The sequence below is a fragment of the Hylobates moloch genome, unplaced genomic scaffold (genome assembly GCF_009828535.3).
Source record: "Hylobates moloch isolate HMO894 unplaced genomic scaffold, HMol_V3 SCAFFOLD_10, whole genome shotgun sequence".
NCBI lineage: Eukaryota > Metazoa > Chordata > Mammalia > Primates > Hylobatidae > Hylobates > Hylobates moloch.
This window is the reverse complement of record NW_026652285.1, coordinates 32,107,535-32,123,900: the sequence shown is the minus strand read 5'-3', so window position 1 is coordinate 32,123,900 and position 16,366 is coordinate 32,107,535. Positions and strand designations below refer to the sequence as shown.

Genomic DNA, 16,366 nt, shown 5'->3' with positions numbered 1-16,366 from the left:
AAACCAAAACCAAACCAAGAAAATGTCAAAACCTCTGCTGGTCCAGAATCTGCGCTCGGCCTCTGGCTCTGTTCTGCTCCTCTGCCTTGCCTCTGCCTAGGAAGCTGCAGCCCTTCTTAAGCCCTCTGCAACTCCCTTGCTCACCTGCTCCCTGGCTCCCCATGAGGGTGCATGGGGGGCAGTGCTGCCGCATGCCTTTCCAGAGGTGCTGCAGCCATGGCTGTTCCTTACCTTCACCCCTGGCCCAAGCCTGTTCCTGAACCCCCAGTTACTGGAAACCCCAGGATGATGAGAAGCTAGGGATGCAAACCAGGAACCCCCAGTCTCATGGGGAGAATGGAGCCTCACCCTGGAGCTGGGGAGATCGTCTGGGTCAGTGCAGCTCCAGCTACACATCATAAGCCCCAGTGGACAAGGCAGCCAGGAGGAGGGTGGGGCAGATCAGGGCAGATAACCAGAAGGATCGAGTTTGGGGCCCAGCATAGCCCACATGGGTCTAAGATGCATGGACAGGAAGCACAGGGAGGACACGGGGACAGGCCCAGCCCCTACCCCTGCGCTCTGGACCTCAGTGTCCCCTCCGTGGCCCCTTTGGCCCTGGCCCAGGGATGCCTTCTGCTTCATTGAGCCCATCTGTTTGAGACTTGCTAACACCTTCCTCTTTTGTGACTGGAAGTCACAGGGCCAATTGCTAAGCCGTGCAGTCACAGAGGGAACACAGAGCCTAGTTGTAAAGGGACAGAGAAGAGAGGGGCAAGGGAGGACGGTTGATGACAGGGAAGAGGAGTGGGGGCAGAGCTGCTCGGGACCATGGCTGAAGCCATCACCTATGCAGATCTGAGGTTTGTGAAGGCTCCCCTGAAGAAGAGCATCTCCAGCCGGTTAGGACAGGGTAAGGGGGATGAGGCCTCGCCTTGATCCTGCATCCCCACTCCCCGCCCCACAGATCCCATTCCCAAATCCCACCTTGGTCCCTTTTCTCTTCTCTCCAGACCCAGGGGCTGACGAAGATGGGGAACTCACCTATGAGAATGTTCAAGTGCCCACAGTCCGAGGGGGGCCCTCAAGCTTGGCTTCTTCTGTACTAGGGGACAAAGCAGGTCTGGAGAGCCTGGGGGATGTGTGTTTGTTGGGGGGCTGTGTCTTGAGCTGGGGAGTCCACAATGTTTTTGTTGTTGTTCTTGAGACAGGGTCTTGTTCTGTCACTCAGGATGGAGTGCAGTGGCGTGATCATGGCTCACTGCAGCCTCGACCTCCTGGGCTCAAGTGATCCTCCTGCCCTGGCCTCCCAAAGTGTTGGGATTGCAGGCGTGCGCCCCCACGCCATGGCCCACAGTATTCTTGAGAGCACAATACCCTGGGGAAAGGAGGAGGGCGGTTCTTAGGAAACAGAAGAATAGGAACAGGGTAAATGGGAGCCAGGGGAGGAAGAAAGATTCCTCCGGCAAGGTGGAGACCCCAGTCGGGGAGATAAGGGCTGCGGAGGGATAGGGCAGCCCTGTGGGGGATGAGTTCTAATGGGAAACGGGGAGCCATGGGAGGGAAAAGAGGTGATGGGAGATGGATGAGAGCAAAGGGGGAGAGGGTTTGGAGCCGACAGATAAGGGGCGTCTGAGGAAACGATAAAGGGAGAACTAGGAGAGATGAGGGGGTCCCGGGAAAAGATACAGTGAGACCCAGGAGGGAGCCGAGAGAGTCCCGGGCAGAGGAAGAACTCAGGAGAGTGACACGCTGTCCCAGAGCAACTCTAGCGGGCAACGTGGGGCAGACTGGAGTTTCCCAGTGGCGACGGCGAAGCGGGTGCGCAGGAGGAGAAGGGGCAATCCTCGGGGCTTTCCGTCTCACACTGGATGCTCCCCTCGACAGCGGTCAAGTCGGAGCAGCCAACTGAGTCCTGGAGAGCCGTGACGTCACCAGCTGTCTGGCGGATTCTCTCCTGTGAGTGCCTGTGCGGGGCGGCCGCGGGGTCACGTGCTCGCGCCTGTCCCGGCTGCGGATGGCGCTGGGCCCCGCGGGGTGGTGCAGCTCTTCCCGGGATGAGCCCGGGCGCAGCGCTTCCGACTGCCCCGGCTGCCGTGCCACATTCACCTTCATCCGGTGCGCCTGAATCCGACGTGCACCGCCCCCCTGCGGATCGTCCCAATTCACCTACCTGCCCCCGTTCCCCTCTCTCCGTCTGATATTTCCTTCCCCTTCTCCCAGGTAACGCCCCCGAGTCCTCACCAGCACTGATTCTGGAACACCCTCTCCCCTACCTGCGAAACACCCCGCTACCCAACAGAAACCACCATGCTTGCCCCCTCAGCTCTGCACCGCCCTCCTCTTAGGGATGCCTTCCCCAGGGGTCTCCCCCACGGACCTGTCCCCTCCTCTCTACATTCTTTCCGGGGGCTGACTGCCCGCATCCATCCCACTGTCTCCCTAAGGCCGCACAGCCTGCCTGCGATACCTCCTGCTCGGCCTGCTCCTCACCTGCCTGCTGTTAGGAGTGGCCGCCATCTGCCTGGGAGTGCGCTGTGAGTAAGGCTGTCCCCACTTCCCACTTACACCGAACGACTTTCGTCCCGACTCTCGCCCCCAAGCTGATCTTCCTCAGCAGGGATCATAGTCACTACCACCACATCCTTAGCTTTGGGTTTGGTTTCCAGCCAGGGCTGTTGTCTTCCTGAATTGTCCTCACCTAATCCAGTACCTCCTTACGCTTTAGGCGGTCAAATCTTGTATTTCAGCCTGTGATGCAAAAAGTTGCAAGAAGTAGAAAAAGGGCTGCTGCTGCAGTCTCAGGGCACTAGGGCAGGGCTGGAGAAGACATCCACCAAATCTCTGTGGCCAAACAGATCTGCAGGTGTCTCAGCAGCTCCAGCAGATGAACAGGGTTCTGGAAGCCACTAACAGCAGCCTGAGGCAGCAGCTCCGCCTCAAGATAACGCAGCTGGGACAGAGTGCAGAGGATCTGCAGGGGTCCAGGAGAGAGCTGGCGCAGAGTCAGGAAGCACTACAGGTGGAACAGAGGGCTCATCAGGCGGCCGAAGGGCAGCTACAGGCCTGCCAGGCAGACAGAGAGAAGACGAAGGAGACCTTGCAAAGTGAGGAGCAACAGAGGAGGGCCTTGGAGCAGAAGCTGAGCAACATGGAGAACACACTGAAGCCCTTCTTCCCATGCCATCCAGCAGGTATTGGCTCTGGGTAGAGGAGAGAAGGGAAGGATGGATTGGAGCAAGGAGATACTAGTGGCAGGGGTCTATCACCCAGGGGCCTGTGAGGTGTTCAGGAAAGGGGCAGTGAACCAGAGTGGTGGCTGACATGAGCTGTTCAGCCTTGGCCAACAGAGAGAAGGACCAAGCTGCATACTAGATTTAGGGGGACCCACCCAGCTCCAAGGCTCATCCTGTAGGGGAGAGGAGGATGGCAGCCAGCAGTCCAAATCACACTGTCCAAGGTTTCTTCCGGTTGATATCAGTGACAAGGATCTGGGAACGCCCCCAAATTTGGATGTGAACTTGGCAGTTTGCACATCTTTCTAAAGACAGGGACCTCATTTTTAATTAATTTTCATTATAGCTGAAATCTCCCCAAAGGGTAAGACTTACTGGCTGACATGGAGTGCAACCTGGTGGTGGGGCAAGGCAGTGAGGCGCTCAGCACTCACAGTGAGGTGGAGCTGAGAGTTGTGGTGTAGGGAACTAGGATGGGGTGTGCATTCATTTTGAAAGCAGGACCCCAGCCAGTAGGTGGAGATGGGGAAAGGGACACATAAAAGAGGTAAGGCTGTATCAAAACAGGCTGAGGGTCTAGGCAAGGTGCCAGGCCCGAGGGGACTGGGGTGTTTTTGGGCTATGATCAGGTTTAGGCTCTGTCTAGTTTGGGGGTCATCTGGGTGATATCCCCAGGCATAAGACAGCAAGATTATGTGCAGGCACCCCTTGCCCTCATTTCCTTAACCTTACCCTCTGTGACCATCAGTTCCATGCCAGGGCTGCCCTTTCTCTTAGCAGCACCTTAGACCTCTACCTCCCAAACTGCTCTTCCGGCAAAAGGATGGTTTCAGACTTCCACTCTGATCACAGCTGCCCACCACTCCTGCAGGTTTTCCCCATACTTTTTTGATCTCATAGAGGCCTCCAATCTGCTAACTCCCCTTTATCTCCCTTCCCGTCAGCCGAGGCCTCCAATCAACTGACACCCTTTTTTATCCCTTCCCATCAGCTGTCTCCTGTCCACACTTCTCTCCTACCTATCATGGGTTTGGAGCCCATCACTTTAACTACTCACTTACTTTTAAAAATAGAGACAAGGTCTCACTATGTTTCCCTGGCTGGTATCGAACTCCTGGGCTCAAGCGATCCTCCTGCCTCAGCCTCCCAAAGTGCTGAGATTACAGTCGTGAGCCACCGCACCTGCCTCACTCACTTCTTTGTTCCGTTATCCTTCTAGTGTACCTGATGGGCAAAATTTCAACTCTGGATGAACCCAACTGCCCATGGTCAGCACCAAGGTGTGACAAATTGTGGAATCATTCTGCTCAGTGCCACTGAGACTCTAGTCTCTCAGCACTGCCTGGCAACCTCTGCAGTGGTCAGCTTACTCTCCATAGTAACTCCTTCTCCCTCATTTTCAGCAGATGCCCTCATCTTCCACTCTTTCAGAGAGGAATTCCCTTCACTTTCCATCACCGAGTCTATATATCCATTTGGATTTTTGCCCATCCTCATCTTTTCCAAGGATATCTGCAACAGCTTTCTAAATGTTTTTCCTACTCACTCCTCTCCCTGCAGTCCATTCTTCATACTGGAGCCAGGGTAATCTTTTACAAACAAAAATCTGATCATGTCACCCCAATCTAGAGCATTCCAGTTAATTGATTACATAAACAGTTATGGAATACACAACATATAATATGTTCTAGCACTGCACCCAGGCACTTGGGATATAGCTAGTGAACAAAATTCCTCTATGTAAAACCCTACACTGACTTTCTCTTCCTCATAATATAAAAATAAAAATCCTTAACATGGCTTCCAACACCCCTGCCTACCTTTCACTGTGCCACTTATCTCCTCACCCTCTTCCATTTGGCCATACGGATTTCTTTTTTTTTTTTTTTTTGAGGCGGAGTCTCACTCTATGAGACTGAAGTGCACTCCCAGGCTGGAGTGCAGTGGCGTGATCTGGGCTCACTGCAACCTCTGCCTCCTGGGTTCAAGCGATCCTTTTGCCTCAGCCTCCTGAGTAGCTGGGATTATAGGCATGCGCCATGGTGCCTGGGTATTTTTTGGTATTTTTAGTAGAGGTGGGGTTTCACCATGTTGACCAGGCTGGTCTTGAACTCCTGACCTCAGGTGATCCACCCCGCCTTGGCCTCCCAAAGTGCTGGGATTACAGAAGTGAGCCATTGTGCCCAGCAGGGATTTCTTTTTATTCCTTTAAGTTGCCATAGGACAGTAGCTCAAGGGAGTAGCAGGGTGGGGACATGAGGACATGTAGAGAGAAGAGAGGGAGCTAGTGGAGAGGGAATGATTTTTGAGTGATGAAGGTAGGACTGATGGAACAAAGCAATGGAGAGAGGTGGCCTGGGATCAGAAGTGCAGATTGGGATATAGGATGTTGAAGAAAGAGGGATATTTATTTCTTATGGATAGTTGGGAAAAGAAGAACAGAGAAGAGAAATTTTGAGGTGGAGAGAAGGGAAAAGGAGAGAGCTCAGTTTCTGCAAAACAGGACCCAACATTTTCTGCTTGTAGGAAATTGGAGAGGGAAGGAGGGGGCCAGTGATGGAGGAGTGGAGGATGTGCAGTGGGGGGTGCTTTAGGGAGTGGAGGAGATGGGCCCAAGAGATGTTAGGTAAAGTGTCAGGGTGGACTGCAATTGTTCAGAAATTGGGGTAATAAAATCAGCCCTATTAAGACAGACGTCCCAGATTGCTAAGAAGTAATGTTGTTGAATGTTAAAGTCTTTTTACTAAGTAAGGACAGGTATGGTGTTTCCAGGGGATGCAAAAGAAAGAAAGATTGCAAAGATCATAGAAGTCCATGAAGGTGCTGAGATTAGCCCTAGGGGAACATCGTTAGCAAAAGATTGCTGAGTAGTCACTTTCATCCCAACTATTGCTGCTATCACACTCTTTCTGCTTTTTAGACACCTGCTGTCCAATGGGATGGATAATGCATCAGAAAAGCTGCTTTTACATCTCACCTACTTCGAAAAATTGGCAGGAGAGCCAAAAACATTGTGAAACTCTGACTTCCAAGCTGGCCACATTCAGAGAAATTTATCAACAATCAGTAAGCATATCCTTACTCATAGACTGTAGTGGGTACTATTAGGTAAAGGGACATATGTCATCAAGTCAGGAATGGCAGTGCACACATGGCTGGGGTGGCCATTCCTTTTCCATGGAAGAAACTGAGAATCACAATACTCTTGACCTCTGAGCTTGGAAATAACCTCTGCATCTTCTCAGCACAGTGGTCCAGGCAGCCCCTACTAACTGATTAGAGTTGGCATGAGAGTGGAAACTTAGGAACTATATCTACATTTTTTTTTTTTTTTTTTTTGAGACAGAGTCTCACTCTGTCACCCAGGCTTGAGTGCAATTGTATAATCTCAGCTCACTGCAACCTCCGCCTCCTGGGTTCAAGCAATTCTCCTGTCTCAGCCTCCTGAGTAGCCAGGACTACAGTCACACACCACCACGCCCAGCTAATTTTTGTATTTTTAATAGAGATGGGGTTTCACCATATTGGTCAGGCTGGTCTCCAACTCCTGACCTTAGGCGATCCACCTGCCTCAGCCTCCCAATGTGCTGGGATTACAGGTGTGAGCCACCGCACCCGGCCTCTACTTTAATCTGTATCTCATCTCAGCTTGCTGGTCAGCTCCCTGGGCTGCTTGACAGGTTCCTTGACTCTTGTGGCCTCTCAGGCAGAGAGGTCCCACACCTGGGTGGGCTGGATTGTAGGGATTAGTCCCTTGGGGCCAGAACAGCACACAGAATGACTCCCCTCCAAAGGCTGGCAGAGATTCTCACTTAGCTGGAAGGCAAATTTAGCAGTGAGCCTGTATCTGCAGGGTGGCACTTGATGGATTCAGGGACAAGTTACCAAAGAGCTGTTATATATACAGCCCCCTTGCCAAAGCTGAGTCCTCCCTAGGGCGTGCATTTTCTTCCGTATTTCTCATCACTCTCCACTTATCTTTGGTCTCTCTGAATCTCTCCTTAGCATTCTTACTTCGCCTTAAATTGGCTGTTGCCAAATCGTGATTCAGGGGATTCATATTGGACTGGCCTCAGCTCTAACAAGGATGGGAAGTTGACCGATGATACACAACACACTAGGTAAGTCTGTTAGGACTTCTGGGTATTTTCAACTCCATAATCCCCTCCATAAAGACATGGTAATCAGATTTCCTTCCCACTTGCTCCCCTCAGAACTCTCCCATAAATCAACACTGTAATTGCCTATTTGTCTGTTTCCTCTATTTGATTAATAACTTCTTAGGACAATCTTATTCTCCATTCTATTTCCACCTAGAAGTCCCTGGCACATGCTTTTTTGTTTCAGTAACTACTAGGTTGGGACCTACGCTATCTTTTAGGGGGAGACATTAAGGATTTAGTTAAGGCTCCACAGCTGAGGACAGCAGCGTTTCTCCATCCTTCGACAAGGCCACCCAAATTGAGGTTGTACTTTCTCAGTAGCGGCCACTTGGGGCACTAGAGCTGCCTCAGTGAAGTAAGCAACGGAGCAGCGGGGGTACCATCGAAGCTCCACTTCACTGTGATCAAGAGAGCAATGGGGTACCATTGAGGATCAACCCTAGGGACCCTGAAACAGGGTGGCAACCTCCTTATGTTCCCCAGTTGGCCTTCCCATCTTTTTTTTTTTTTTTTTTTGAGATGGATTCTCGCTCTGTCTCCCAAGCTGGAGTGCAGTGGTGCCATCTCGGCTCACTGCAAGCTCCGCCTCCCGGGCTCACGCCATTCTCCTGCCTCAGCCTCCCCAGCAGCTGGGACTACAGGCGCACGCCACCACGCCTGGCTAATTTTTTTGTATTTTTAGTAGAGACGGGGTTTCACTGTGTTAGTCAGGATGGTCTCGATCTCCTGACCTTGTGATCCGCCCGCCTTGGCCTCCCAAAGTGCTGGGATTACAGGCGTGAGCCACCGTGCCCAGCCTGGCCTTCCCATCTTTAAGACCTCAAAGTGATTTTTCCCTCTGCTGGTTCTAAAGCCTGTTTTAGTTGAACTCCAGACATCTGTCCTGAACCATGCCCAGATGTGGCCTTAGGTAGGCAGGTGAGTTAGGACTTAGGTTTTATGCAGGGGAAGGGGAGAGAAGGGAGGGTGGGATATGTCCAGAGCATATCCCAGCTCTACCTTACTACTTTTTAGGACTTATGCTCAAAGCTCAAGATGTACCAAGGTACATAAAAGTTGGACATGGTGGAAACTGGAGTCAGAGGCATGTAGAAGTTATCTTCCCTACATCTGTGAGATGACAGCTTTCAGGTTTCCAGATTTGGACAGCCCTTTGCACTGAGCTGGTAAGAGTGAGGGATGGGGCTGAGGCATGGGGAGTCCAGGGGCAGAGGGACTCAGAGCAGGGGCCCAGGGGCCCGAGAGAAAACTTGTACCTGGGATGAAAGTTCCTCCACAGCCTCCAGTTGCTTGGTCTGCTTGTTAGGGTGGGGTGGGCAGGGAGGGACAGGTAAGGCCTACAACTTATGGGAGGCTGGTGATGTGGCTGTCAAGAGCTGAGGAGGAAATGGGGTGAGCGGGATGAGGGTTAAGTCAACCGCAGAGCTCACCAATACTTTACTCTTCCAGACACTCATGCCAACAAGAACCTGTGCCCCTCCTTCCTAACCTGAGGCCTGCGGGTCCTCAGACCATCTCCTTCATTGTGGGCAGTGCCCAGCCACCAGCTGATCCACACCTGATACTTCCAGCCAGCCTGCTGCCTGCTCCCTCTTCCTGAAACTGGACTGTTCCTGGGAAAAGGGTGGAGCCACCTCTAGAAGGGACTTTGGCTTCCCCCCAAGAACTTCCCATGGTAGAATGGGGTGGGGGAGGAGGGCGCACGGGCTGAGCGGATAGGGGCAGCCCGGAGCCAGCCAGGCAGTTTTATTGAAATCTTTTTAAATAATTGCACGTGTTAGTCTCATGTGTCAGCAATGCTGTGTCTGGTTCAGTGATCCCCACGGGAATGCGAGCCAGGGGTCGACTGGAAGTGCTCTGTCCCTTGAGTCCATGCTGGGGCTCCCCTACATGGGGAGAAGAGCCGGTCAGCCCATCTAGAACTGGCACTGTCCAGCAAGTGTGCTCTGTTCTTACAGGGTGTCCTGAAGGCCAAAGTTGGAGGCCTGAGACCACAGGCTCCACTGCTAAGAGCGTGCCCCAGGCAGCTGCAGGCTGGGTGTGGGTGGCTTGGCGTGGTGCCCTCGGTGGCAGAGGAGACTGCCCGCCTCACAGTTCAGGTTGCGGTAGCGGGCAACAGCTGGTGTGGGGCGGGGGCACATGGACAGGAAGCCAAAGCTGAAGGGGCCGAGGCAGCAGCCAGGACAGGGCAGCCCCTCATCGGGCTCCCGGGGAGCTGAAGGGGGTGGCGAGGGTTCTGTCCGCTCCAGGGCTGCCGCCCGGGGCAGGCTATGCTGGGCCCGGTTCCAGGGCTCCCCAGCCCAGCCTTGTGGGGAGTTCACCACCACAGCTGGGGGATTGTTATTGAGGACAGGTCCTGATCTAGGGGACCAGGGTTGGGAGGCTGAGGAACAGGTGCTGATGAAGTTGTCTGTGGCCACAGCCAGAGGCAGCTGGGGTGCTGGTCCTGGAGGTTCCGGCTCAGGACTGCTACCCTCGCACTCCATCTTCTCTTCAGCCGAGGGGCCCATGCGGGGAGGGCCAGGACCTGGCAGTGCTGTCTCCATACGGCGGGGGAGCTCAGGGGATGAGGGTAGTGAGCGGCAGCGGCGGGCAGGTGTTCCAGGCTGGACCAGGGTCTCCGGAGTGGTCACCAAGGGCAGCTGCGTGGATGGGAATGGTGATGGTGGCACAAGAGGCAGGACTGGCTTGCTGGGTGTGTCCAAGAGCTTGATCTTGCCACCCCTGAGGTCTTCCCGTAGTGAGAAGGGGTTGACTCGAGTCAGATTGTCCCCCCAGTTGGGGGGTGATTCTGGTGATGGGGGCAGGAAGAGGTCTGACCGGCTTCGGGAAAGCCGGGGGTCTGGCCTGGGAAGCGTGGCAGAGGGACCCCCTCTTGGAACAGAGCCTGTAGACAGAGAAGTCTGGAATCACTGTCCTCAGCATTTGATCACAGCTCCTTGAGGGCCTCACTATTCTCCAGGAGGCTGGTGGGACTACAGCTTGAAAAAGGGAGTCCCACCTGGTGCTTTGGTAAGGGACGATGTCTTCTCCAGGCCCCTTTTACTTCTTTCCCCTCCTCTCCCTCAAGCTTTAGCATTAGGAAACTGTCTTCTTGGAGATGTCCTCCCACCCTACCCCAGCCCGACCCCCAGCCTTTTCAACTAATAAATATACTTAGCCTCCCCCACGTCACCTCTGAGTTCTAAGGAGGAGAAAGGCCAAAGGACTCAAGCTGGGTCAAGGTCATGCTCACTTACCCTGATTGTGGGTCAGGGGAGTCCTGGTGAGTGGGGCTGGCTCAGGCAGCTGCTCCAGGATCCATTCCAGGTGCTGGGTAATTTCGGTGAAGGGGGCACGGGTGCTGGGTTCCAGCTGATGGGTAGAGACAGGAACGGCTTCACTCAGTGCTCCGAAAGAGGGTCTCTGAGTTTCCTCCCATCACCTGGGTCCTATAGGGCAGCCATGGCAGCTTATGGATGGGGGCAGGGTGGGGCAGGAAGGAGTGTGAGGCTCTTACGCTGCAGCAGTGGATGGCCAGGAGCAGGAAAGGCAGTGGGCAGTCATCCCCCACCAGAGTTCGGAAAGCAGGCACATCCAGGCCAAAGTCCTGTGGGGACAGAAGGAGGGACCTCCAAGTCAGCTTTTCTTGGGTTCTCCTTCTGCTCCCCAGTCAGAACCTCAGCCTCTAGGGAATCCTCCTTGGTTATAAGCCAGCTAGTCTGGAGTTCTTTCTTTGCAAACCTAGAGACATTCACCTCAGTGCGTGGTAGGTAGTCAGGGTCTGCAGGTACTCGGGCGATGAGCTCACAGAGGACAATTCCGAAGGCAAAGACATCAGCCTGGGGGTCAGAGATAATAGTGTCGGGGAAGAATTAACAGTTTTCATTTCAGAATTTTGACAGAATATAGCAGAATTTGGTTGAGGGTGGGGGATCTTGACAGTTTTCATGTGTTGGAAGGGTGACTGTGAGGGGCAAAGGGATCCTGGGGACTCCTGAAGATCTGGTAGGGTTGTTTTGGGGATGGATGGGGCTTTATGAGAACACCTCAAGGGTCTCCGAAGGCCTTGGGGATCTGAAGGGTTGATGTCTCACCTTCTCATCATACAGCTCACCCCGTAACACCTCTGGAGCCATCCAGTATGGGGAGCCCACCACGGCCAATGGCTCCTTCCTTGCCCCCTCCCTGCAGGGGCAGGGGCAGGGTGGTCAGAAACATCCTACTCAGGCATCCCCCCCAGGCAAAAGGGGATGAAGCGAACTCCCTCCTCTCCCCAAGGGAAACATCGCTGGGGCTCTGGGGACATCAGATAGGGGCACTCTGGGAGATTTGGAGGGAACAGGGACATTCATCTCACCTATACACAGGAATCTTTTCAGCCAGCCCGAAGTCACCCACGACAGCGGTGAATCCTCGATCTTCCCGTCGGACTAGACAGTTCTGACACACACATACACATAGTATCCCCACGCACTCATCATCTTCTGCTCTCTGGCCTCCCAATGTATAACCCAAAGCCCTGTCACTCCAGCATAACTCCAACCCTCTCTGCTCTCCCAGTTTTTCAAGGCATTTCAATATTGCAACATCATCCAACACTCCAAACAGTGCTGCTCAGTCCCTCCGAGCACTCCCCTCACCCTGGTCCCCCAATATTCTCCAATGCCTTGCCACTCCAACATCCTAATATATCTATTATCCACATTCCAACATCCACAGGCCAGTTACAACCTAATAGTCTCAAACCCTCTTTCATGCCTCCACCCACCCCGCTAGCCTACCTTGGATGTGAGGTCCCGGTGAAATACACCTTTGGAGTGCAGGTACCGCAGGCCTCGGGCAATGTCCAGGGCCAGGCGGAGCCTGACCGGCCAGGATAGGGGTTCAGGGGAGCTGAGCAGCTGTTCCAATGTCCCCCCATTCATATACTGGTGCATAGGAGGAGAATGGGAATGGATGTCAGACTTCAGTCTGTACTCTAGGTCCCCCACTTATACGCTAAGGGACACTCCAGAGGATCACAGAGGTCAGAGGGGTAAGATTGTGCTGTAGGACACCCCCATCCATGTTCCAGGGTTGCCCTGTTCAACTCAGTAGCCATTAGCCATGCGCAACAATTTAAATAATTAAAAAAATTTTTATTTAATCAAGTTGACCCACAAAAAATAATCTAAACAATGAAAATAATTTAAATTTAACCACATACGGCTAGTGGCAACTGTATTGGACACTATACAGTATCTCACAGATAGAAAACATTTCCGTCACTGAAGAAAATTCTATTGGACAGCACTGTTTTAGGGGATACAGAGAATAAGACCAGCTGAGGCCTTTTATATGTGGTTTGCCTAAAGGGAAGTTCAGGAAAGCCTCCCCTGGGAGGAGATCCTGTTGCCTCTCACTAGTCCTCCGTAGATCCACCAGGCCTGTTGACTCCCTTTATCCTTGGGGGTGAAGGGGGGTGGGGATCCCTCCTTCCTGGCCTATCCTCACCTCTGTAAGAGCGTGCAGCTGTCCCTGGTGCACACAGACCCCCATGAACCTGCAAGAGGATGGGGAAGATAGAAGGGTAGGCTGTTAAGGGCCTCAGCTCCTCCTCAGTTCCACTTTTCCCGCGGGATCTTTCCCTTTCTCTCCCGCCCAGCAAGCTGTCCAGAGACTGGAGCCACTCACCTTAGGATGTTGGGGTGCCTGAGCCGGTTCATCAGCTGCACTTCCCGTAGTGTGTTGCCCCGGTTACTGGGGAGCTTGTTCATCTTCAGCACCATGACTTGCCCTGACTGTCGGTGCCGAACCTGGGGGCAGGAGCGGCCGGCGAGGGCCGGGCAGGTCGGGCGGGTCGCCGGAGTCTGGACCCTCTTCCCCGCACTCCCGGCCCCCTAGTTTCGGCCTCTTGTTGAAGGCTCGGTCCCACCCCTCTGCCCTCTCGGCCGGTCCTACCTTGTAGACCTCAGAGAAGAAGCCGGCCCCGATCTTCTCCGCGCAGTGAAAATCGTCCACACGCGCCAGGCTAGACACGGCGCTGCGGAGAGCCCGGTAGGAGGAGGGGCGGCCCCGGCCCGGGCCTCCGCCCGTGCCCCCCGGCCCCGGGGGCCCCTCCCCCGGCACCTCGCCAGGCCCGGGCCCAGGGCCCCGCAGTGGGGGCCGTTCTCCGGCCATGGCCGGGCCCCCAGCCCGGGCCTGCCTCACATGGCAGGGTCTCCGGGGCCCGGGCAGGCCGCGCTGGCCATGGGCGCGGGCCCAGCCCGATCCCGGGCGCCCGGACTCCCGCTCCCGCCCTGAGAATGGAAGATCCGCCGAAGATCCTGGACCCGCCCCCGCCGCGCCGGCTGGCTGGGCCCGGGTGGACGCCGCGCCGCTTTGCTCCGCTCCGCGCAGGGCCTGGGCTTGGGCCTGGACCGGGCGGTGGCTGTGACGGTGGCGGCGACGGTGGCGGCAGCGCTCCCGGGCGCCGGCGGGCTGGCTTGCCGCGGGCGGAGGCGGGCGGGCAGGCGGGCGGCGGCTGCTCCGCTGAGCCGCCGGGGCTCAGGCTCAGCGGCCTGCCGGGGGCGGGGCTGGGCCGGGCCTCCGCTTAACTCCTTCCAGCCCGGCCTCCCGGCAGCGGCCACGCCCCCTCAGGTGCGCAACCCCGCCTCCCGGCTTTCCGGCCGCGATGCCCTGGGCCGCCCGGGTCAAATAAGCTCAGGCCTGAGCTTGAATAACGGAAGGGAATTAAGGGCTGATGGTGCGCATGCGAAGCTTAGCTGCCCAGGGAGTCCCCTCTCCTCCCTGGGTTACTGTCCGTTGAGGGTCGGGCCCAAGCCTGCCGGATTCCTGGGCTCCAGGGACCAACGGGGCAGAAACGTAGGCCCCTCAGGCCCAGCCGCAATCAGAGGCAGCCCAGCAACCTGTCCACCTTCCTGGCCTGCGCCCCGGCCCAGCCTGCCCATTTCCCAGGTCTCTTCGACTCCGACACCTTGAACCTCTGGCCTCCCTAACACCTTCTACCTTCACGGGAGGTTGTGATACCCCGGGGCTACAGGGAGCCTTTGGCCGGCCCACACCCAGCTTAGCCCCGACTCCTCCTCACTTCATCCTGCCGCCTCCCAATAAAGAAGAGAGTCCAGCTCCTCCTCCCAGCCGGGACCTCCCTCTTACTACTTTGTCCAAACGACTCTAAGAGAGAAGCCTCCACCTGCAGGGAAGCCGCTCCTTCCGCAAGATCCCACCCCCTCAAAGAACGCTGTCCCTCGGAGACCCCTCCTTTCCTCAGTGAGACACCTCCCTTTCAGGGGCACTTTTCCCCAGTGTGGCACTGCCACCGTCAGTGTGTGTCAGAACCCCTCAGTGCTGCACCCCCTGCTCTGTGTTCCTCCCACGCAGTGAGACCCCACCTCCGAGGGACACCACTAGTCATTGTGACCCCTCCTCTCAAGGTGACTCCTCCCCTCAGTGTGACCCAGCCCTCCTCAGTGTGAGGGTTCCGCCCTCCACATAGGGACAAGGTCTGCCCCCTCAGGCCGGAGGAGGGGCTGCAACTGGCCTCTTTAAGTCGGCGCGGTGCCTGGGTGCGCACGCAGTCTGAGGACTCCGTGCACTCGCCGTACCAGACGCTTCCGGTTCTGCTGCTGGCTCCTCCTCCGGCCTCGGCGAAATAGCCAATCATCGCCAGGATTGGGTGGTGACACGCGATCCCGGCGGGACACGCCGGGGCAAACGGTTTAAAAGGGCGTCGTTGAGCCGCCTGCCACCTAGCGGCGGAACGGTGGGCGGCGGGAGTGAAAGCTGCGGTCTCGGATGCGGACGCAGGCTGAGAGAGCTGAGGAAGCGAGGCCTTCGGGAATTCTCAAGTACTGTATTAATATTTCTGTAGTAAGCTTAAAAGAAAATTAATACAAGCACAGTCCGTATCGCGTGGGGTTACCGTCTTCCAATGGAGTCCGGTTACACGTTTATGAGAGTTGGAGTGAAGAAATACTACTCACTTGTCGAGGGCTACTGAGAAAAGAATAACGACGGTCATAAATGATATATGATGCCTTAGAGTCCAGACAAGGCCAGATGCTGTCTTGGTGCGCCGTACAAGGGAAGGTATTGCACAAGTTAGGAGCGAGAGGAACGGGAGACATTCGCAATCCTTCCACAGCCGGTGGAGGCAGGCCAACCTCACAGAATTGCGCGGGGCACGTGCCTCCTGTTCTTTTTCCTGGAGGCATTTGGTCTCAGCACACGCTCATTCATCACATTAATGTTAACATCTACAACTAATTTGTGAATTTGCTTTTTATTGTATGACATCTGTAAACACTAAGAATTTATGCCTCATTTTGTTTAATATCATAGATCTTTTAACCGACACTGGGTTCTGGCCCTTTATCACGTTTGAGAATTACTGTAGTAGTTGGTGATGGTAATTCCAAGCCAAAGAGCCAGGTGCCTATTTTGGAAAGATGATTGCGGTGGTTGTATGGAGGCAGGGAGACTGATTAGGAAGGAGGCTGTGACTGTGGTTCAATCAGGAAAGGATGAGACCAACCTGGCCAAGACTGATTAGGAAGGAGGCTGTGACTGTGGTTCAATCAGGAGATGAGACCAGCCTGGCCAACATGGCGAAACCCTGTCTCTACTAAAAATACAAAAAAATTAGCCTGATGAGGTGGCGAGCGCCTTGTAATCCCAGCTACTCTGGAGTCTGAGGCAGGTGAATCGCTTGAACCCGGGAGGCGGAGGTTGCAGTGAGCCAAGATCGCGCCATTACACTCCTGTCTAGGCGACAAGAGCGGGACTCTGTCTCAAAGAAAACCTTTTGTTGTTGTTTTTAAAATTTTTTATGATGGAAAATGTCTTAACACATACACACACACACACACACACACACGCACGCACACAGAATAGAATAATGAATATTTATTTACCTTGGATTAGTAAAACCGTTTTGTTGGAAACCCATAGTGCAAAATTGGCTTGCCTTTGCCGCAGTTGTACTGTTGCCATATTTGACCTGACCCAGGTGAAAGTACCTGCTTT

At 54.7% G+C, this 16,366-nt stretch overlaps 3 protein-coding genes across 7 annotated transcripts in view; 2 read left to right on the top strand and 1 right to left on the bottom strand.

The window, feature by feature from the left end:
* The first annotated feature begins 693 nt into the window (after positions 1-693).
* On the top strand, positions 694-9,005 carry CD72 (CD72 molecule). Its single transcript, XM_032164089.2, has 9 exons — positions 694-892; positions 993-1,100; positions 1,867-1,938; positions 2,427-2,516; positions 2,838-3,173; positions 6,136-6,281; positions 7,221-7,336; positions 8,393-8,544; positions 8,828-9,005. The coding sequence occupies exons 1-8, from the start codon at positions 811-813 to the stop codon at positions 8,538-8,540; spliced, it is 1,098 nt and encodes a 365-aa protein (XP_032019980.1). The 5' UTR covers positions 694-810; the 3' UTR covers positions 8,541-8,544; positions 8,828-9,005.
* Positions 9,006-9,094: 89 nt separating this feature from the next.
* Positions 9,095-14,828, bottom strand: TESK1 (testis associated actin remodelling kinase 1). Of its 3 annotated transcripts, none has more exons than XM_032164086.2 (10): positions 13,301-14,828; positions 13,034-13,155; positions 12,854-12,902; positions 12,142-12,288; positions 11,718-11,800; positions 11,455-11,545; positions 11,116-11,199; positions 10,878-10,967; positions 10,618-10,732; positions 9,095-10,265 (listed from the first exon to the last, which is right to left on the bottom strand). In XM_032164086.2, the coding sequence occupies exons 1-10, from the start codon at positions 13,517-13,519 to the stop codon at positions 9,385-9,387; spliced, it is 1,881 nt and encodes a 626-aa protein (XP_032019977.1). In that variant the 5' UTR covers positions 13,520-14,828; the 3' UTR covers positions 9,095-9,384. The 3 variants fall into 3 exon arrangements, with proteins under 3 accessions (XP_032019977.1, XP_032019979.1, XP_032019978.1); XM_032164087.2 differs by having other exon boundaries at positions 9,793-10,020; XM_032164088.1 differs by lacking the exons at positions 11,718-11,800; positions 12,854-12,902; positions 13,034-13,155; positions 13,301-14,828 and having other exon boundaries at positions 12,142-12,281.
* CIMIP2B (ciliary microtubule inner protein 2B) overlaps positions 14,825-16,366 on the top strand; it is a 39,387-nt gene continuing 37,845 nt past the window's right edge. For all 3 annotated transcript variants that reach the window (XM_058445125.1, XM_058445124.1, XM_058445123.1), the window contains exon 1: positions 14,825-15,189. The gene's annotated coding sequence lies outside the window, so the exon portion shown is untranslated. The remainder of the gene's footprint in view (positions 15,190-16,366) is intronic.